Here is a 23,057-nt window from a genome sequence, read left to right on the forward strand (position 1 = left end):
AGCAATTTCATTCTTGACTCCAACCATTCTGAGTTCAAATCCTGACCTGCTACAAGAATAGTGAAAACTGAATTAGAGTGAATATTTTCAAAACCCATAGATTTATTCTTCAATAAAAATTGAATAAACAAATTTTTAAATCAAAGCTTTACTTTCTAAAATCTAGAAGATATGTAGAAAACCAAAATTGTAAGAACACTTAAAATCAAACTGGAAACTATTTATGAAAACGTATTTTGAAAATTTAAACTTTTAAAAAGACTTGATAAGTTACCAACCTGAAGCATCCTTTTGGGGCATGGAACTGATTTTAAAACAAGGGTGAATCTCTGAAAACTGGGACATCTGGACATCCTAATTACATATCATATCATAGGTGCACCATCGCACTGGAATTTTTGTGTTAGAAATCAGTAATTATTTATTGAAAACACATAATATTATTGATTGGGTGGTTTTCCTCTCTGAGAGTACATAAAAAATTGTGTATGCCTATCACAATTGTTGTGGTTCACAACTTGTTAAATAGGAAATGCTTTTAATAATACAGACTTCCACATGTTATTCATTCAAAATACACAATTCTAAAATCTACAAAATGATTTATCGGGTTTGTTGTTTAGCCCCAGGTCATCTCACTCAAAATTATTAAAATTGTTGTATATGTGCAGGCATGGCTGTTTGGTTTAGAAGTTTGCATTCCAACCACACGGTTTTGGGTTCAGTCCCACTATGACACCTTGGGTAAATGTCTTTACTATAGTCCAGGCTGACCAAAGCCTTGTGAATGAATTTGGTCGATGGAAACTCAAAGCCCATTGTGTATGTGTGTGTTGGTGTCTCCTTGTCTCGACATCATGCAATAGTTATAGAGGAATACCACCATCATACAACCAGTGTCATCCTTTTCCATTTCTCAGTGAAAACATGTCAGGCCTTGCCTGGAAACTGGTGAGAATTGGCAACAGGAGGGGCATCCACCTGTAAAAATCTGCCTCAACAAGCTTCATCTGATCTATGAGAGCCTGGAAAGATGAACATTAAAATGATGTTGATCGTATTTAAAAGCAGTGAATTAGCAGTTTTCTGAGCATCAGATGAAGTGCTTTGCAGTATTTATTCTGACTCTTTGCATTCTGAGAGAAATTAAGGGTTCATCAAAGCATAGTTTTCAGCTCCCTATTGTTTATTACAGTTTTTCAGACCATAACAAATCAGCTGTCTATGGAAATAACTTTATACTGATGACTTAGTCTTTATATCTTTATAAAAGGATTCAATGTACATTGGAACAATGACATTGAAAAGAAGCCTACATCTATATTTTATCAATAATAGTTCAATCAATAGCTTCAGTATGGATGTCATATCTACACATCTATGATGCTGTGCTGAGTTAGTTTGCACACAAGAATATGAACTTGGTCCCAACTGTAAGTCCAAACAGTTCATATCCTTCCACTCTAAATCACATTGATGCATATATACATTTGTATATGGGAGCAGTGGTGTATGTATGGATTTACACATACACATATACATGTGTGTATACAAATATATGCATATGAGTAATTTTATTATTTATTATTTGTTTTGTTTTTTTAATATTATTCTATTAAATAGACAACTAAGTAGGAATCTTATTTCAATGGATTTGTGCTTTAAACAGAACTATAGACTTGCACTATAAGTATTTATGAATACTTTATATATAAAATAACAAACAGTGTCACCACACATTCAAAACCAAACATCATGAAACAAGAAAACAATAAGAGTTACAATGGTCGTGAATTGCACAAATATACAGAAGATCTGAGCTTTGAGGTAACTAGCGGCAACTTCTCAAAAAAATCAATCAACTATGCAGTGGATCTGTATGTCTAAAATTTCAGTAAAAGAGTTTTTAAAAAAAGTCAAAAATGTTCTCTGAGGCCTATACATGCTTGCCACTAATTGATTTTCAATAGTCAAAATTGAATTATGTCAGTAAGTTATAGAAGCATGACAAGTGTTGATACCTTAAGAAATAAATGAACTTTTATTTGTTAGTAATTAGCTAAACTGACTCTTCCATGACATAACTGCCTTCTTTTCTCCTCTCTTCCTCTCACTCCCTATCACTATTTGTGTATGTATATTTTGAAATGGTAGACATCAAAAGAAATAGTATGATAAGCACAAAATCACTAAAAGCTCATGGGGAAAAGATTTTCTCAAATGCACAAGAAAGATCCCTAGAAGTAGATGATAGTATTATGTAGGTCCCCTAATTAGATCTTATGTAGCTAACTTGATTAGCAGTGGGTGTTCTGAAAGTATAGTAGCCAGTGTAAAAATAGAGAAATAAGTTCAGGAAGTTATCTCTGCTGGCAACGAATAGCTTCTCTCTCAGTGCAACAGACAGATTGTATGCTGGTTATCTATGAAGTGTGATGCTGCATAGTTGTCAGATATGAGCCTTGAACACAGGATTTGTGAAAACTAAAAGGAAAAGAAGTGAACATCATGCTTTGATAGATGTGTTATATGAGTGTACATGAACAACAGAGTTCAAATAAGCTGAGAGGAGAGCAAAACTGGATGTAAGAGAGAAGACTGCATTGATGCAGATATGTGATGCATATGGAGTATGTCTTTTGTATAAAGAAGTGATAAGTGCTCAAAGTAGAAGGATCGTGTGGAAGAAACCATGATGAAGTGAGGTCTAATCTGAAGATGTTGCACATTATGAAGGAGATGACAAATGATTATGGTGATTAGCAACATGTGCTGAAGAAGGCCTGACCACATTTGTAAGCATGTCAAAACATATTAAAATAGGGGGTTAGTGATGGAGTTTGGGACATGTAATATATATCTGCAGATGGGTCCTCCTCATATTCTGAAACTGCTAAGTCAGCATCTGCTATTTCACCTATCTATTCAATACACTTCCGTCTCTCTTTTATTCATTATACCATGCTGTCCATATAATGGGGGGTAACATTAAATTTGCCTGTATTTCATCCCTCATTTATATCACTCTCCCCCTCCCCACCCATGATGCTTCAGTAATTTAGTCTCCTGTCCATATAACCACCACATGCTCTTCCACAGATCACATGATATTACATCCATCACTCTTACCATTGATCATTTCTATGACCATTCATTACTGCTTTCTCTTACCAGCAAACATGTAGCTGCCAATAGTGACTCTCTCCCATTGCACTCTACCATTACTGTTTGTTTCTTTCATTACTATTTGTCTCCCATTACTCCTCCAAGTACTATCTCTCTCATTTCTCCATTCTCTTCCCCACTGTCATTCCAAAAATTCTGCTCCCCCATTATATTCTTACTTCTTTCTTGCTCTCCCTAGTTTATTTTCAATTACTGCACCTCTTCTGTTCACTTGGTTATGTTACCCTGAACAAAGAGACAATATAGAGTAGTGAGAAAGTTTGTCATGCTGCGTACATAGCAGCCCCAAAAGTATTGGTGCTACAATAAAATACATGCAGTGCACTTCAGGACTAGATTTAAACAATATGGTGGATTGGAGGAGGTGGGGGCACTTCAAATTTAGAGTTCCCTCATTCACAAGAATTCAAATCTTGGAAAATTACCAAATTTAAATCTCAAAACCTTAAATTCAATTGCGTGTAATTGAATTGAACAAGTTAAAGTTTAAATGTTGCTTTATAGATGCATTTTTTTTGAAATTCTAATTTCATTTTACACACATCCACTTGTGGTGTTTGACTATTCCTTCATTGTGAAAAGTAGAATAAAGGAGGGAAAAGGGGACGTGATTTTTTTTTTGCAAGAAGATAAAAGTATCATTTTAGTGGTTGTTGCTGTTCCAAAACCGCAATAAGTGTGTATGGGGAGGGGAAACAAACATTTAAAGGACATGGCCTTTTCAAAATTCTTGTTTTAAAAAGGCTTCTCTTCATTGTTTTGCAATGCAAGAGAGAAAAAAAAGGGGAAATTCCTGACAAAAACAGGAAAATTCCAACTTATATGGGACAGCCATTCTGAAAGTCTGCTTTTCCAGTAGTGAGTGGGATGGGGCACAATGAGTAATATTTGCTGCATTTTTGGTTTAAAAAAGAAATATTTTTTACTAATATTCACTACTTTACAAAAACTATATTAGCTAAGCAAATGACCTCTCAATGCATTAAAAACGCTGTAACATATTCAGAACACTTTTTCAGAAAATTATCTTCATTCTCTTTGAGCATATAAAAACCAAATTTAGACAGGGCAAAAAGATTAAGACAAAGTAAGGCAAATTTGTCTCTTCAATTTGACTGAGGACTGGTGAAACCGGATGGCAACACCAGGCTCCAATCTAATTTGGCAGAGTTTCTACAGCTGAAGGGCATCCAGCTGTAGAAACTCTGCCAAATTAGATTGGAGCCTGGTGTTGCCATCCGGTTTCACCAGTCCTCAGTCAAATCGTCCAACCCATGCTAGCATGGAAAGCGGACGTTAAACGATGATGATGATGATGATGATGAATTCTTTAGAATTGAATTTGAGAAAAGATTCATTACACATCAATATCCATCCTTAGGCATCAGAAAGATTGGAAAATCAACAAAAATTTATAACTAGGTAAATGAAGGATCATGGAAAAATGGCATATGACATGAAATTTAACTAAATCTGAAAACTCAACATAGAATATTCTCTATAGTTTCTCCATGATCTGCTGAAGTGGCTGTCTAACTGATATATTTATGCACGAAGCAGTTAGAAAAAATTATTGAAATTAGTCATTACTCATATTACCCCAATTTAGACTTTTTTTTTTTCTTTTGTTAATTGAAAATTATCAAATTAGACATTAGTGTGGGGGGAAAAAATTGACTTGGGATCCAACAGAAAAAAGAATGTTGATTGTTGAGCAAAAATTATCCAGATATTTCCTTAGCACCCTCAATTACAATTGGGTAAAAGTTGAGGGAAAATTTCTTGATAAAAAAAAGTACCTGTCATCTGACTATGTTCCAAGCTCTCTCAACTTCAACAACAAACATGCTGACCAATTTGCAATATAAGGAATTCAAACAAATAGAAAGAAAATAACTGGAAATTGGAAATTACTCATTTTGTCCCACTCTCCCTGTTGTAATTTCAAGTGTTTGACAACAAATAGAAAAAAAGAAAGGAAAAAGGTTCAATTTAATAAAAAAAAACATTTGAACATCTATGCAATAATTCTGTAGATAAAAAATATGCTTTTAGCTGTTGAGAGATGTAATTTTATAATTAAAACTAAATTCAAAATTTAAATTTTGGAATATATTCCTTTCTTACTTGTAAAATAAGATCAAAGTTTTCAGTGCCTCACTGAAATAATGAAGTTTACAAGTGGCAATATGTATGTGTGTCTTTAATTGTGAGTGGTCAAACCAAAGTCATTGCTCAGTCATGTGTTGAAAGAAGGAATTTGAACTAGAGACAATAACATCTTTCTATCAGTCTCTTTATCTCTATATACATTCATACTTACACACACACACACACACATTTGTTGTTTTCCTTTTCTCTGTTGTCCCAAAAGCAGCTACAATTTCCAAGGGAATTGTAGCAGCTTTTGGGGACTGAGTAGCAAACTGATTTTTAATTGAATTGGTGTTGGTAATGTAGAGAAATGTATGGTTATTTATCATTAAAGAATCCATTACATTTTTAAGACATCAAGATTATGCTTGTATATTGAAACCAAGCCTCTTCATGCAAAACTTCTGGGTAGAAGGGCATCTCTATATTGAGTGCTCCATTACTATTCATAGAGGGATCCCTCAATATCAAGAGTGGCCTGTGGCAATCACCCCCTTTTGCTCCCTTATAAATCCAGTCTTGTTGCACTCTGTAAAGTGGTTGGCAAACAAGAAGTAGGAGACATTGTAGAGTTGATATGTCAATGACATACAACCCCAGTACTCTTGTACCATGATGGCATGTAGCCAATACACACTGTAAAGTGATTAATGTTAGAAATGCATGCAGCCACAGAAACTACGCCAAAAGTAGAACCAATAAGTTTTTCCTTTTTTGTGTGTGACATTTTCCCTTTTTCTAATAGACACATCATTATCTACTTTCTCCACAAGCACAGTCTTTATACCTTTCTCTTTATCCTTGTATGTGTTTGTTGTCTCTCACATGTGTAGCATTCTTACAGCATAGCATAAACAACCAATAAAAAGAAAGTGATATGTGACCTGGCCTTTTAGATATAGAGATGGTACTGAATTGTCTTGTTTATCATTTTATTCTTTTTTTTTTCCAGGATTCTCAATTATCATGGAACACTTCAGACCCAGACCTGACTCCATGTTTTCAGAAGACTGTATGTCAGATGACTCCTTGTGCTTTTCTATGGTTAATGCTCCCATTTAGATGTCTTGATATTTACTGGAATAAAAAAAGAAAGATATCTGTGTCTAAGATCTTCATTTTGAAACTGGTAAATTTTCTCTATTATTCAGTTATTTCTATGTTTATTTCTAATTTATCTTAACTCTTACAATATTTAAAAAAATTTCATAAATAATTGGAAGTACCATACATCTGAGTTACATTAAGATGCAAGCATAGCTTCATGGTTAAAGATTTTGCTTTAAAGCAGTAAGGTTCTGAGTTCAATCCCACTGCATGGTACCTTGGGCAAGTGTCTAATACTACAGCCTTTGCTTGACCGGTATCTTGTGAATTGAATTTGACTGAGAGAAACTGAGTAAATAGTTTGACAATTAGGGATCAATAAAATATTTACCACATGAAATAAGTGCTGGGATTGATATGATCAGCAAAACCCTTGAAGGCAGTGGTGCCTCAGCATGTCTGAAGTCCAGTAATCGTATCCAGTAACATGATAATATGGACACCTGCATTACAACTACTTCAGGTTTCATGCTTACAGCATTTGTGTAAAATATGATACGTAATCATAGGAAACAGCCTGTAATATCACCCTTACAAAAATTAGGATAAATTTTCAGAATTTAAAATCTACACTTTCTTCTTAGCCACAAGACTGCTTGTTGTAGTTTTAGCTAACATCAGAGTTGTTAACAATTTTAAAAACTATAATCACAATGTATGTATGTGCACGCACATGTGCAAGTGTTTATCTATACATCGCTATGAACACTTACGGAGTGTAAAGTGAGCTTTTTTACTATGGATATTTGCAGGTGTTTGTTTGTTTTTTTCATTGCAATGAGTATCTATCTATCTCTTTATCTTTCAGTTTATTTCCCTATACATCTGGGTTTATGTGTGTGTGTGTGTGTGTGTGTGTGTGTGTGTGTGTGTGTGTGTGTGTGTGTGTGTGTGTGTATACACACACACATACATCAACACCAACATACTGCATCAGCAAGACTAATACAACACTGCCATTACCAAATCACCAACTTTTCAAGGGTTATGCTAAGTTTAATAGAACTGAAGTTAGCATTCAGACTAAGAGCTTTTTCAAAGAGTGGTTTACAAACATTTTTTGTCCTGCAGTAGAAAGATGTAGAAGTGTTACACATAATATTTCCAACAAATCATTGTTTCTCTAAGACAATGCATCAAATCACCGACTCCTTCCATAAGAAACAATAATATGAAACAGATAAGCAACTCCATATAAAATAAAGGACAATGATGAAATTATGTAGTATTCAAGAGTATCTTCAATGTTGAATGAAATGTCTTTGGTCTTAGATCCGTGAGGATTGACGTGAGACTAAACAGCAATGATAATACGATCATGAACAATATGACTACTGCCACCACTAACATTACTCCATCACTAACACCACTGCCACTTTTGAATAACCAACTGGCCACAGCAACAATAATATCAGAATGACAACAATGTCTGTAGCTATATATGTTGTATGTGTGTGAGAAGTGTGGTATCTTTATGGCTCTTGTCAGAGGTGTAAGGAGTGGAGTTACCCATGATCCTAGTAAACCTTCAACTAACTTTCTCCTACCTCAATCTTTCACCCTTTCCTTTTCTCATTTCCGTTCTTATATCCATAGAAAGAAGACAATTTTTTGCTCTCACAAAACAGTTCTTTCCTGGTGCTTTCTGTTTTTTACTACATATTTGTTGTGAATGTTTGTTGATTGCTGCTACTGTTCGATTTACCTACTATTCAAGATGTCTGGAAAGATGCTATCAAGTGGAACTGAAGGCAGTAGTGTGAAAAGAAACTGTAAAAAAGGTTACATTGACTATTAAACCTGAAATTTTAAAAAGGCTTTTTATGAAAAAAAAAAAAATACATTGACAAAACATTAAAGCTTACAACTACAGTGGGAACAGTGTGTGACAAGAGACAGAATTAAGTCAAGTCCACAAGAACTTGCTCTATTAACTGCTCAGACCTTATTTTTTCATAGAGCTAATGTGCTGCTTAACATGAGACAACTCTTAGTTATGTGGATCATACTTTTCATTCCCTAGATTTTTGATTTAAAAAAAGATTCAACTTTAGATAATGCATTGTCACTGTTAATAACCTGAAAAAATAACTACATGGGTCTGTCTAATGAATAAAAATAAGTTCCTTGAAACTCCAGTTAGGAAACAATTTGTCATTTAGCACTTGGTCAGCTATGATTGAGCAGACCAATGATCAAAGATACTACAGTTATGGCCATCTCAACTTTGTTTCAAACATTGCTAGAACTACACTATTATCCAATGTATTCTTTCATTTTTTTAAGACTGCAGGATGGGATTTGGTGGTTATTTCTAGCAGGTTAAACAACCATACAGAGGCTCTTGTCAATCACACACACACACACACACACATATATATATATATATATATATATATATATAGTATAAAGATACACCTATCATCTATTACTCTGCTTGTTTTTGTTGTTAGCTTTTGAGCTAAATTAAACCTTTAAAAAATTCATCAATTGTTTGTCATTTTCTTGATATTTAAATTTTTTCTGCTGCTTCTTTTGTCTTTTAGCTTGGCCTCTTTGTACTACTGACATGTGTTACGATAAAGTTACTCTACAATTTGTCCAAAGCAACTCATCCAGACATTTATCCTGTGGATATTATGTCTTCTTTTGTCCTTCTTCTGACTATGGTATGGATTTCTTATCTTCTTTTTTTTATAATCTAATTTTCAATTGTCATCTTCATTATTATAATTACTGTTGTTTTAATGTCCACTTTTCTATGCTTAAATGGGTTGGATGGAGTTTATTTGAGACAGATTTTCTACAGCCTGATGACTTTCCTGTCCCCAAACCTCTCTAGTTTCTGTGGTGTGTGCGTACGAGTAGATGTAATCGCCTTACCTCGGTTTTCCTTTCCTCGACTGCGAGTCCGTCTTGCGGTATCCGATCCTTGAAGCTTGCCCCGACCCAAGGTACACCAGGTTTAGCAGCTGCTTCTCCCAAACCTTCCCCAAATCTAGACAGTCGCTTAACGCGTCTTGTCCTGACCGCAGCCCCGTTCGAAAAGGGCACGAACGCCGATCGAGGCTCCCTCTGCCCTGTTTCCCCTTCCGGTCGACTCGCCCTTCCGGTCAGCTCGCCCTTCCGGTCAGCCTCCCCAGACACTGACGTCATACCACACGCCACCCTGATCTTAAAGATCACGTTCACCCCTACTCCAATTCGAAGTCCGCCATCCAACCGGGCGGGCGCCCTACACATCGAGATCTTCTCAAGCTAGGTGGCTCGTTTCCATCGCACTCTTCATCCGACGAAGTGGCAATCCTGCGCAGATCCAGCACGTGACGCGGCATTCCATCCACAGAGACATTGTTTCTGGAATTGACCGCTGTCACTGTTTCCCTGCCCCATTGTGATGTGCAGTGTGCCTTCGGCGGCTTGACCCAAACTTCCTCCCCTACTTTCACGCCGGCGGGTCCCTTCTCTTCCTCGCAGAACTCCAGCGTCTTACAGGGATGCCTCCATTCATATTTGAACACCACTCTGTGCGGCACAGACTCTTCCGCTTGTCCGGATCGGGGAGACATATTGTACCAGTAGACCGCTTCCAGGGGCGAAATGTGCCCCATTTCAGCCATGGCCTTGATCGTCCGATGGTGCCTCTCAATGATTCCGTTGCCACTCGGTCTATACGCCGCTCTAAATAATCGTTGCACCTTCCACCGGTCAAGCATCTCTCCCAACCCTTCCGAACGAAATGCCGCCCCGTTGTCCATTAGCAGTTCTTCCACAGGACCCCTCTCCAAGAATATCCTGTTCAGAATGCGGCCAATCTCATCGGCAATGCCTGTCCTCAGCTCCCTCCAAATGGCCAGCCGGCCCGGCCCGCAGTCGGCCATGCTGAGATACATTTCCTGACGGTAGTGCGTCACATCCACAGCCAGTCTCCTCCAGTTGCACTCTACTGAGAGGTTCCCCTGCTCATGCCCACCCGGGGCGGGGTCAATGGACTGGCATCTGTCACATTTCGCGACCACTTTCTTAATGTTTCTCCTAGTGACGTCAGCATCAACCATTTTCGCCAGATACAGGGTCCTATCCACCCCCAAGTGGTGCATAGCATGTAGCTCCTTCAGTTCGGAGTCACCCGGCCAACACGCTGCTGCTATCCCTTTCCTTGCTTCCTCCGGTTCCTCCAGCCACACCTTTTTCACCCTGGTCAGTGCGTCCGCCCTGTTTCTTTCCGAAGGCACGAAAACCACAGTCAGCTTCAGTCCAAACTCTGTGATCAGCTCTCCCAGAACTCCTAGGCGGCGTTTCACCAACATCTCCGCGGCACCTTTCGTCCGGACTCTCTTCTCGCTGGTATTTACTGTTCCTACCCAGCCGACCACGGTGGCTGAATCCGTCCGGATCTCGATCGAGCGCAGTCCCCATCTCAGGGCCAGGTTCACCCCTTTCAGCACCGTATCTAGTTCGGCGACATTGATGTGGTTGAAGTCGTCCGCTTTCCGTAGCCAGGCCGCATCCTCCACCTCAGCACCTTTGATCTCCAACACAACCCCTATCGCTATACTGCTAGCATCACACCAAACCGTCCCGCACTCCATCTTGGGCACATACCAGTTTCCTCTGACCGGGTCTTCCGCTCTTGTTCTCTCCAGGATTTCCCGCGTCATCGTCACCGTCGCCTCTCCTACCTTGTCACTCCAACTCTCCCCCTCTGCTCGTCTCTTGATGTAACTACATGTAATGCGCAACCAACGAGCGATCGGATAGTGTCCGATCAACTTCCCACAAACCGAGAACAACTCTCTCCTGCTGACGCTGGAACTCAGCTCTGGGATCTCGTTTCCTCTCCGGAACACCAGCTCACCCGATCTGTCTTTTTGTAGCTTCAGCCCCAGCGCAGCTCCCCCCACCATCGACTCAGGCGGCTTCGCAATCAGCCCGAACCTCTCCAGGTGTCTCACTACCTCGGTGGCTGGCACTACAGTCTCGTCAACCAAAATGTCGTCGATGTAGGAACTGGTGGCCTTCCTTATTCTCTCCTCTTTCCCCAGGATGGACTTGAGCACCATCGCCATAATTTTCGGAGCGGAATTCAGCCTGAAACCCAGCCTGGTTAAACAGTACGTCCGGCCCTTGTACCGCACCAGCTGGTATCGCCACAGCTTGTCACTCACACGGAGCTGCAAATATGCCGACTTCAAGTCGACGATCGTCGCTGCCTTGGTCGACTGTCTCCACACACATAACGTCTCACCGCAAACGTCTGTTGCCTCGCCTCCCGTGTGGCACGATATATGATCGTTCAGTTCCCTAAAGTCCAGCACCGGTCTGACTTTTCCTTTCGTCGGCTGCACCACCGCCATCAGAGGCAGCACTCCACTCACCACCTCCTCTTTCCACGGGACAAGGAGTCCTTCCTTGATCCATCTCTCTACCTCCTCGTCGAACTCGACGCCGGCGTGACCTTTCAACGTATGCTGGTAACAGCTCACCCTGTTCTTTAGTAGTGGGGGCTCGTCCTTCCATCGCCACTCTATCGTCCACCTCCGACCATCAAACGCCGCCTGAAAATCTTTGTCTTCGATGGTGTAAGCGGCGCTGTCCTCGACAGGGCTCTGCCCTCCCTGGCGGTCCCGACTCACGGCGCACGATGCCCCCACGCTTCCGAACGTGACCTCATCTCCTGCAATCCTAATGCCACCAAGACGGTTGATGGCGTCCATCCCCAACACGACATCATCCCCGTCTATCACATAGTCGATCACGATCACCCGTAGCCTCAGCGCCGCGCTCGGTAACGCTATCTCCAGACTGGAGCTGCCCCTGCAACGGATCTCTCTACCGTCGACCTCTCGGACGCTACTCGTCCCATCCCATTTCTTCGCCACCCTTGGCGTCACGAGGGTAGTCGTGCAACCCTTGTCCACGAGGGCCTTGAACTTCTTCCCCTCGACCTCGACTCCGACCACGGGCAGCGCCTCCACAAGCGCCTCTACTTGGTTGCGGGGAAAGTTTGAGAGGCAGCAACTTCCCCATGGTCGTTTCCCTGGTCGCAATCACGGGCGATGTGCCCAGTCTTCCTGTATCGATAGCAGACGGGCCCCGATTCGGCGCATTCCCTCGCCATGTGCGGCCTCTGACATTTGAAACACCGGCCCGAGAACTGCCGCTGTCGTTGCTCGGTAGGCTTCCTCACGCTGCTCTCAGGCTGTCGTCTGTCGGAACATGCCTCTGTCGCCGCCATCGCTATCGGCTTCCTTCCGACGTGCTGTGTCAACACGCGAGCTTGCGCTACTAGCTCGCTGAGCGCCATCTTCCTCCCGCCAGGCAATTGCTGTAATCGGATCCCTACGTCGTCGGGGAATCCATTTACAAACGCCAGCCGTGCCGCTCTGTCCAGGCTTTCTCCCGTAAACCCAGCCAGCGTGGCCAGTCTTCGCACTTCCGCCGCGTATTCATCCACCTGTTCTCCCCCCCCATCTAATCGTTCCTAGTTTTACGAAGGCAGCATACTCGCTCTCCGTATATACCTGTCTCAGCCTCCGTTCGACGTTCTCTGCACTTAATCTTTCTTCCTCGTCCATTTCTAGGTAGAGGGTCAGGGCACTCCCTTCCAAGTACAGAGCCATGAGACTCGCCACATCACTTATTCCTTGCAGCTTGGCAACGAGCCTAATTTTTCGTATCCAAGCCATCACATCTCCTTCGCCATTAAAAGGCCTGATCACATCGCTGGCGATCCTAATCTTGGTGGCTGCCATCGCGGCGAATTTCTGCACGTGGTGCCGAAATAGCTTGTGGTGTGTGCGTACGAGTAGATGTAATCGCCTTACCTCGGTTTTCCTTTCCTCGACTGTGAGTCCGTCTTGCGGTATCCGATCCTTGAAGCTTGCCCCGACCCAAGGTACACCAGGTATAGCAGCTGCTTCTCCCAAACCTAGACCGTCGCTTAATGCGTCTTGTCCTGACCGCAGCCCCGTTGAAAAAGGGCACGAACGCCGATCGAGGCTCCCTCTGCCCTGTTTCCCCTTCTGGTCGACTCGCCCTTCCGGTCAGCCTCCCCAGACACTGACGTCATACCACAGTTTCCAAGCAAGGTAATATTTTCCCTTGGTAAGACATGTTTCTGCAGATAATTGGAAATGAATGACACTACTCTACTTATATGACAATAACTCTCCTAAGGGGACACAAACAGACACACACACATACAGTGGCTTCTTTCACTGTCCATCAACATTGTTTCTTTTTCGTAATTTTTCCTTTCGTTTTATTACAATTTTTTTAGATTTAATAGACAGAATCCTTTTATTTTTGATGGCAATAGTATTATACTTTAATTGAAATAAAGCTTAATCAATTTTTAAAAGTTGAAAGCACAAGATAACAGAAAAGGGAGTAACTGAATATAGTCTTGGCTTTATCTTCAAATTCTTGAAGCCAGCCAACACTTCAGGTGTGTTAATCTACAAGTGAAGTTGGGTCACTTGTTTAATAACCAGAATAATTCTGTCTAGCATTCTTTCACTCACACACAAACCAGATAACTATGTACCTCCTCTATAACAAGACCTGCTTCTATCTTTCTGTCACACTCTAACCTTTCATCATCTGGCAAAACATCACCTCCTCCAGTGCCCCCTCCCTCTTAAAGGATCTTTGTCTTGCAAGTTACTTGGTGACCCTGCCAGTGCTGGTGCCACATAAAAAGCACTCAGCCCACTCTGCTGGGTGCTTGGTGTTATGAAAGGAATCCAGCCATAAAAAAAAAACCATAAGCTGTACCAAGTGTAAGGTGTGTACACATAAGAGGTGCAGCAACTCAAAGGAAGATTAACTGAGAAGATAGCTTTCATGTGCAGCTGATGCACAGGGGCAATAAACACCACAGATACTCAGAAAATAGACTCCATCACATGCCAGGGGGGAGAAACTAGAAGTAGTTGATAGCTTCCGGCACCTAGGTGATCAAGTTTGTAGTGGGGGTGGATGCTCAGTGTGTTACCACTAAAATAAGAATAGCCTGGGCAAAGTTCAGAAAACTTCTACCCCTACTGGTGACTAAGGGCCTCTCGCTTAGAGTGAAAGGTAGATTGTATGATGCATGTGTGCGAACTGCCATGCTTCATAGCAGTGAAACATGGGCCATGACTACTGAAGACATGCATAGGCTTGAAAGAAATGAAGCTAGCATGATCCACTGGATGAGTAATGTCAGTGTGCACACACGACAGTGTAAGCGCCCTGAGAGAAATGTTAGACGTAAAAGGCATTGGATGTGGCGTGCAAGAGAGATGTTTGCGTTGATATGGTCATGTACTGCAGATGGACGAGAAGAGCTGTGTGAAAAAGTGCCACTTCCAAACAGTGGAAAGAATCCGGGGTAGAGGGAGACCCAGGAAGACATGGGACGAGGTTGTGAAGCTTGACCTTCAAATGTTGGGCCTCATAGAAGTAATGACAAAAGGCCGAGACATCTGGAGGTAAGACCTAACAAAAAAAGTGATTCCACAGCTGTAACCTACACCTGTGTCACATAACCAGTCAACTCAGAAGTACTTTGGATCATAGGGTGACGTGCCATGCTTGAGGAGACCTATTGAGTCAAGTACATCAATATCAAAATCAAATCAAATGGAAATTGTAGTTGTGAGCCCTGTGCCGGTAGCATGTAAAAAGCACCATCCGAACGTGGCCAATGCTAATGCTGCCTTGACTGGCTTCCATGCTAGTAGCACGTAAAAATACCATCCGATCGTGGTCGATGCCAGCTCCTTGGCACGTAAAAAGCACCCACTACACTCTCGGAGTGGTTGGCGTAAGGAAGGGCATCTAGCTGTAGAAACACTGCCAAACCGGATTGGGGCTTGGTGCAGCCTCCTGGCTTCCCAGACCCCAGTCAAACCATCCAACCCATGCCAGCATGGAAAATGGACATTAAACAATGATGATGATGATGATATATATGTGAGACAGAATAAGTTCAAGTAGAACAATTCAAATCAGACTGGAGTCTGGTGCAGCCCCTCAGCTTACCAGCCCTGGTCGAACTGTTCAACCCATGCCAGCATGGACAATGGATGTTAAATGATGATGATGATGAATGACACTGCTTATATGATACTCCTTTACAACCACTAAACAGTCAAGACCAGGAAGGAGAAACATACACACACACTCACACACACATGCATATATATAAGGGGCGAAGGGTCTATGTATGCAACACATGCACTGCACCTTTCCTGACTATTTCACACAGAGTGAAAAGAAGAAACCGGCAATTTGTGTGTGTAATTAAGAAGTAAAGTTTTCATGCTAATGCTTTAAAATTTAGTTTTGAATATTTATTTAAGAAAGGTTACATAAAAATGTAAAGTAGCCCCTAAATTATCTATTAGCATAAAGCTTCGATTCATTTAAAAAGATTATAACCCAGTAGAGTTTTTCATGCCTTCAGTCACTCCCAGGATGGCAAAATAGTCAGTTAGTTCAGTTTTCTCTCTACTTTCCCCAACTTTGAAACAGATAAGAAGAATATTATCATTCTCGGAAAAGAGAAACCAAAGTTTAAACTGAAAATCAAAACTGAAGTGGGCAGCAAGGAATGTCGTCGTTATTTTGATTGAAAGTATTATGATAGTCTGAGTGAATGACGAGATGGTACATTCTGAACAAGTTTTTCTGTTTCCCATGTCTGTTAGTTTGTCAATATAAGAATATGTTTTCTCAGCTTTGAAGTGATATTGAAAACGAATATCACTTTCAAGTGATATTCAAAACAAAATCATTTAAATCTTTCGTTTTTACATGTAAATTGTATAGTTTTACAATGATTGAAAAAAACAGCATTTGTTGCTGTTATGTTTGGTGAAATTACAGACCTTCAAATTTTAACTATCACATGTTTTGTGATTTGTTGATGAGAAGGAAAGTCTTCAAGAAAGGTTTAGGGGATAAGTCTGTCAGTAAAGACAGAAAAGCTGCATCACTGACAAAAGTTATGCATTGTTATACACCCGAGACCTTTGGAAATGTGCTGTGCGTGAGAAGACCCGGCAAGCCAAGTAAGATTGTTGCCAGTGCCCCTGGACTGGCTCTTGTGCGGGTGGCACATGAGATGCACCATTTTGAGCGTGGCCGTTGCCAGTACCGCCTGACTGGCTCCCGTAGGATTTTCGAGTGAGATCGTTGCCAGTGCCCCTGGACTGGCTTGTGCGGGTGGCACATAAAAGACACCATTTCGAGCGTGGCCGTTTTCTCACAAATGTTTTGTTGATCCAGGTCTATAGCAGAAGATGCTTGCCCAAGGTGCCACATGCTGGGACTGAACGCAAAACTATGATGTTGGGAGGCTAACTTCTTCAAAAAAATGTTGAATTTTGTTAATTTAAATATTCATAAAATTACTTCTAGTAAACTATCGTTATTTCTATTTATATCATAAGTAAATTGTTTGCTATTTGTTTTGTTTTTTTATTCCAGTTATTGGTTCTGATATTTCTTCACATTGAAAGAAAAGGTGGCATCACATCATCTGGCATTCTTGTTGCATTCTGGTTGCTACTGTTAATTGGACACTCTCTGATGATCATATCACATGTGAAGTCAGTCATTGGAGTAAGTTATCACTATTTTTGCATCTTTATAGAAGACACTACTTGTATAATAGTGACATTCCTTTACAACCACCAAACAGTCAAGACAAGGAGAGAGAAGCATACACACACTCACACATATTTTTATATGTTTTTGCATCTTTATAAACACTAAATGAGATTTAGAATCATAAACAAAAAATCATAAGTTCTTTCTATTCTTCATTCTATCTAGAGTTTGGTTTTGTTTCCTACTCTCTTCCTTCTAGACATCAATGGCCTACTTGCTGTCATATTCAGCAGCATCCACTCTTATACAGGTGATACATCCCTTCCTTTCTTTTTCTCTAGTCTTCCCCAATCATGTATCAATCCACTTGCACCTTAAGTGCATGGAAAGACATCTATTATAAAGATGTGTTAATCTTGTCTTTTTCCATGACCAGAAAATACAGATGCTACATGTATTGAAAAAATATAGTCACTTGACATACTTGTACCTCTTGATCATAAGCAAAACAGAGCTAGAACCTTTAGAATTGTTCCATATGTTGAGTTTCAGATTAATTAACGATCTCTCCCAAGTGATAGTGAAACCTAGCATTTAACATGGGCTACATCCCAACTGCTTTTCTTTGGGGCCAGGAAATATTTCAGCTTCAGATGATTACTGACAGTCTACAAACTTCAGATTAGCCCACTATGGAATATTGCTCTCTCTATCTCTCTCTCTCTCTCTCTCTCTCTCTCTCTCCCTCTCTCCCTCTCTCTCTCTCTCTCTCTCCCTCTCTCTCTCTCCCTCTCTCCCTCTCTCTCTCTCTCTCTCTCACACACAAGATAGTGCTGCTGCTGCACACGCAATCATCTTAGACTGCATCAAGGGTAGGTATTTAAAGGATCAGTGTAAAATCACTTACAGATATGCTCTGGCCCTCAGGTATGGTGTCTCCTCTCTCTGTCTTCTCTTCCACTACTGTAATGGTCTCTGTTCCTCATTGCAGAGGCTATTAAAGAAGGTTAAAATTCTCTTCAGTGCATAAAAAATTTTTCATGGCAAAGAACTATTCTTCATTATCATCATCATCGTTTAACATCCATTTTCCATGCTGGCATGGGTTGGATGGTTTGACTGAGGACTGGCAAGCCAGAAAGCTGTACCAGGTTCCAATCTGATCTGGCAAGGTTTCTACAGCTGGATGCCCTTCCTAATGCCAACCACTCTGAGAGTGTAGTGGGTGCTTTTTATGTGCCACCAGCACAAGGGCTAGTCAGGCGGTACTGGCATCAACCAGGCTTGAATGATGTTTTTTACGTGCCACTGGTACAGGAGTCAGTCAGGCGGCACTGGCCAGTTCTTCTTCTTCAGAAATGGAATTAACCCATTTGGTCTTTGAGTACTTTTGAGTCAACTATCACAAATATTCAAACCAGATTTCCAGTCTAAGGAAAACTTCCTTCTCTCTCCCATATGTCTCAGAGACCCAGGAAGAGTCATGAGCACTGCTTTTTCTCATAGGCACAGGCATGTCTGTGTAATTAAGAACTTCACTCTGCAACTATGTGGTGTCAGGTTCAATCCCACCACAAGTGTCTTCTGTAAGGACCATGCAATGGGAGGTGATGAGAATGGCTCTTTAGTACCACATCACACGGCCGATACAATAAAGAGGAATTGGATTGTACATATATGTGCCAGAGGGGAAAAAAGACACACAACCGAGTAGAAGGTTTAAGAGAAGATTTATTGATATGTTAACGTGTGTATGTGTGTATAGGCATGGATGTATGCATGTGTGTTAAGTACATATAAGAATAGGAATGAAGAAGAAAACAGTGAAAGCATCTATAATGAGAAGTTAGAAGAATGTTCATAGAGACAAGAATGAGAATAACAGTTCGTAGTCAATTGTACACGGTAGTTGAAATACTGTTTCAAGAAGTTGCAGCCATGATGCTGAGTCGGTTGCAGTACATGTAGTACGTGAAGTTGTGGCTGTGATGCTGCTTCCAGGGTCACTTGGTACAGGAGTTCTCACAGGTTGTATATTCACTGTTGATCCATGGTGAACTAATTCACGAACAGTGAAATGTTGGAACCTGGGTGAGTTGCTTGTTGAGTTGTGTACATAGAGATGTTGATGTTAAGACGATGGTGGTGATGGAGATGGAGGTCGCCAAATGCTGTTGGACAAAGCTGGTGAGTCTCAATGTGGCTGCTGTGGTGTTGTCACTGGAACTGGCTGTGTCTTGTGTGGTCAGTGGCTAGACCGTAAAAGGTCTGAAACCAAAGACATAATGAGGAAAAAGCTGGGTTTTTTATAGGGAGCAGCAGGCTCAAAAATGGTTTGGAAAAGGTTGTTCACATGATGCTATCTAAAGTCTTTGACTGGCTATCCGCAGTAGTTGGCACTACAGAGTAGGAGACAAATTGCACTAATACCAACCAGCCGGAGTAGAGGGCACAACAGGATAAAAACAGCAGCCAAAGGCTAGCTATTACTTGCTATGTTCGAATGTGTGCATATATAGTCTATGCTACACTTCTACCATAACTCCAGACTGACTAATGCCTTGTGAGTGAATTTGGTTGACAGAAACTGTAGAAGTCTGTTGTGTGTGTGTGAGTGTGTTATTGAGTTTGTCCCTTAACCATTGCTTGACAACTGGTGTTGGTTTATGTCCCCATAACTGAGAAGTTTGGGAAAAGAGACAGATAGAATAAGTCCCAGACTTTAAAAAATCAGTACTGAGGTTGATTTGTTCAATTAAATCCTTCCAGGCAGTGCACCAGCATGGCCACGGTCTAACAGCTGAAATAAATGAAAGATGATTTATTACAGCTTGTCTTTTTCTAATTTGATATGATTTTTATTAGAATGCTTAAAAATCTGTTATATTGAATCTGTCTTTATGTATTTCAGGATAAAGCTGAGAATGTGTTCAACAATATTATCTTCTATATTACCTATGCATTCATAGTGATAGAATTTTTATTTTCTTGCTTCTTGGATGAAGGAAAAACTCCAGAATTTGTACCTTCTGTGAGTATTATTCAAATTTTAAATGTTGCAAAATGAAGATTCTGAATTTTAACCACTTTTACATGACTTTGTGCATGATACTACATACAATATATGTATGTACTGCATGGCAGTATGTACAGATATTGCACTGCATATTCTTTTGCATAGGATGCATGAGTTCCTAAATTGTTATTACTAATGCTAATACTGGTACATCACTAATTTTCTGTCATCTTTGGTTCAAGATTACTACATTAAAAGAGGTTACATTATTTGTGATTCTGAGTAAATTCCAAGAAGACTGCTACCATGTTATTAATGGCTATTTTGCTAAACATTTACAGCACACCTTTATTTATTCACTTGAACCATGTTATAAAATTGGAAACATCTTTTAACCCTTTAACCTTAATAGTATGAAGGTACAAATATTTGTTAAACCCCTAATTATTGGACTCCCAACAGACCATATCTAGAAACAAAGCTGAAGGACATTTATTTACCTTTAGCTTTTTCATGCTGTTATCATGTATTCTCTACTGTGAAGTTATCTATTAACTTGCTCTTAGCAAAGAGGTCTTTAAATGGTATTAGTTTTAGACATTTACATTTAGACATTTCATATTATTATAGTCAGGGGACTTAAGACAGCTAGCTAGCAGAATTGTTAGATTGCTAAAGAAAATGCTTAGCTACATTTCATCTATCTTTAAGTTCTGAGGTTCAATTCCATAAAGGTTGACTTAGCCTTTCATCCTTTCAGTGCTGATAAGCACCAGTTGGGCACTGGGGTTGATGCAATCGATAAACCTCCTTCTCCAAAATTTCAGGCTTTGCGCTTATAATAGAAAAGCTTATGTTTGGGGTAGACAACAAGCTGGCAAAATCATTAATGTCAAATGAAATACTTAGCAGCATTTCTTCCATTTCTTTATGTTCTGAGTTCAGAACCAAGGCCAACTTACCTTTCATTTTTTTGGAGGCTGGGAGGTCAATAAAATAAGTACAAGTACTGGGATCAGTGTAATCAACTAAACCCCTCCCCATTAAAATTACTGGCCTTGTGTCAAAATTTGAAACCAGTTATGGCAGCAAGCTCGCAGAATTGTAAGCATATCAGACCAATTGTTTAGTAGCACTTTTTCCCCACTCAGTTCAAGTTCTGCTGGGCTAACTTTGTCTTTCATCCTTTCAGGGTTGATAAAATAAATTACCAGTCAAGTGAACTGCTCCTTCAAAGCTACTGGCTTTGTGCCAAAATTTTAAACTTTATTATTATAGTTAGGTGTGAGGAGAATGTTTTTGCCTTCATGACATGTTACTAGTAAATAAACAAATGTATACTGTGAAGGCTTGGTAGCAAAAAATTATTAATAATAGTCACAGGATATTTCAGTGCCTTCACAATTACATGCAGATTAAAAGACATTCTGGATTATCAGTTACTAGAAATTCAGTAGTGCATCTCTATTTTACTGTTCTTATAGCATAGTTAGACTGGAGCCTTATTGGGTTCAGTGACTTGACTTCCACCTATATATAAATGCTGTTATATAACTTATACTTCATTCTTGTTAAAAACCTATTGAAATATATATTCCATAAACTGCTTCTTCTTCTCTCTCTCTTTTTTTTTTTTTGTTTTTTTTTTGTTTTTTTTGTTTAGCTCTTCAATTTTATTAATTCTACTGACAGCAGTTTTGGCTGAAAAACATTCATATCATTAGCTATCAACTGGATTCTGCTAAAGGCAGTGAGCTGGCAGAATTGCTAGCATGGTGGATGAAATGCTTAGTGGTATTTTGCCCATCGCTATGTTCTGAGTTCAAATTCTGTTGAAGCCAACTTTTCCTTTCATCCTTTCCGGTTTGATTAAATAAGTACCAGTTGAGCACTGGGATCACTGTAATTGACTTAGCCCCACTCACCGAACTTGATGGCCTTGTGCCAAAATTTGAAACCATTATTATTATTATTATTATTATTATTATTATTATCTACTACTACTACTACTACTACATCTACTAAGGTGGCAAGCTGGCAGAATTGTTAGCATGTAAGGCAGAATGCTTTGAGGTATTTTGTCCGTCTTCACATTGTGAGTTCAAGTTCTGTGGAGGTCGACTGCCTTTCATCCTTTTCGGGTCAATAAATTAAGTACCAGTTGAGTAATGGAGTCAATGCAGTCAACTAGTCTCCTCCCCCAAAATTTCTAGCCTTGTGCCTTTAGTATAAAGGATTATTATTATTATTATTATTAAAGCAGCAAACTGGCAGAATTGTTAGCATGCCAGGTGAAATGCTTATTAGTATTTCATCCATCTTTACATTCTGAGTTCAAATTCTGCCATGGTTGACTTTGCCTTTCATCCTTTTGGGGTCAGTAGAATAAGTATCAGTGAAACACCGGGGTTGATGTAATCGGCTTGTCTCCTTCCACAAAAATTTCAGGCCTTGTGCCTATAGTAGAAAGGATTATTATTATTATTATTATTCAAGGTGGCGAGCTGGCAGAATCGTTAGCTCGCCAGGTGAAATGCTTTGCGTAATTTCGTCTGCTGCAACGTTTTGAGTTCAAATTCCACCAAGGTCAACTTTGCCTTTCATCCTTTCGGGGTCAATAAATTAAGTACCAGTTGAGTACTGAGGTCAATGTAATCGACTGTTCCCCTCCCCACAAAAATCCAGGCCTTGTGCCTATAGTAGAAAGGATTATTGTTGTTGTTGTTGTTGTTGTTGTTGTTGTTGGCAAGCTGGCAGAATTGTTAGCACACTGGACAAAGTGCTCAGTGGCATTTCATCCGTCCTTATGTTCTGAGTTCAAATTCCGCCGAGCTCAACTTTGACTTTCATCCTTTCTAAGTCAATAAGGCCTTGTGCCTATTGTAGAAAGTATTATTATTATTATTATTAGATTTTTAGATTTCTGAATTTTTTTCCAACAATGCCCTCAAACATTATTTAGCAATGACAACTGTACACCAGGAAGATGCTT

At 40.2% G+C, this 23,057-nt stretch overlaps 2 protein-coding genes across 6 annotated transcripts in view; one reads left to right on the forward strand and one right to left on the reverse strand.

The window, feature by feature from the left end:
* The window catches only part of LOC106884337 (ATP-binding cassette sub-family C member 1), a 100,877-nt gene that overhangs the window by 11,766 nt on the left and 66,054 nt on the right, over nt 1–23,057 (forward strand). For all 5 annotated transcript variants that reach the window (XM_089353785.1, XM_089353783.1, XM_089353784.1 and 2 more), the window contains exons 2-5: nt 6,293–6,469; nt 8,994–9,116; nt 16,927–17,061; nt 19,961–20,080. In XM_089353785.1, coding sequence (XP_089209911.1) covers nt 6,293–6,469; nt 8,994–9,116; nt 16,927–17,061; nt 19,961–20,080 — 555 coding nt within the window. The remainder of the gene's footprint in view (nt 1–6,292; nt 6,470–8,993; nt 9,117–16,926; nt 17,062–19,960; nt 20,081–23,057) is intronic.
* Nucleotides 9,149–11,516, reverse strand: LOC149135032 (uncharacterized). Its single transcript, XM_089353262.1, has 2 exons — nt 9,687–11,516; nt 9,149–9,166 (listed from the first exon to the last, which is right to left on the reverse strand). The coding sequence occupies exons 1-2, from the start codon at nt 11,514–11,516 to the stop codon at nt 9,149–9,151; spliced, it is 1,848 nt and encodes a 615-aa protein (XP_089209388.1).

Source organism: Octopus bimaculoides, chromosome 6 (genome assembly GCF_046866305.1).
Source record: "Octopus bimaculoides isolate indiv1 chromosome 6, ASM4686630v1, whole genome shotgun sequence".
NCBI classification, from domain to species: domain Eukaryota; kingdom Metazoa; phylum Mollusca; class Cephalopoda; order Octopoda; family Octopodidae; genus Octopus; species Octopus bimaculoides.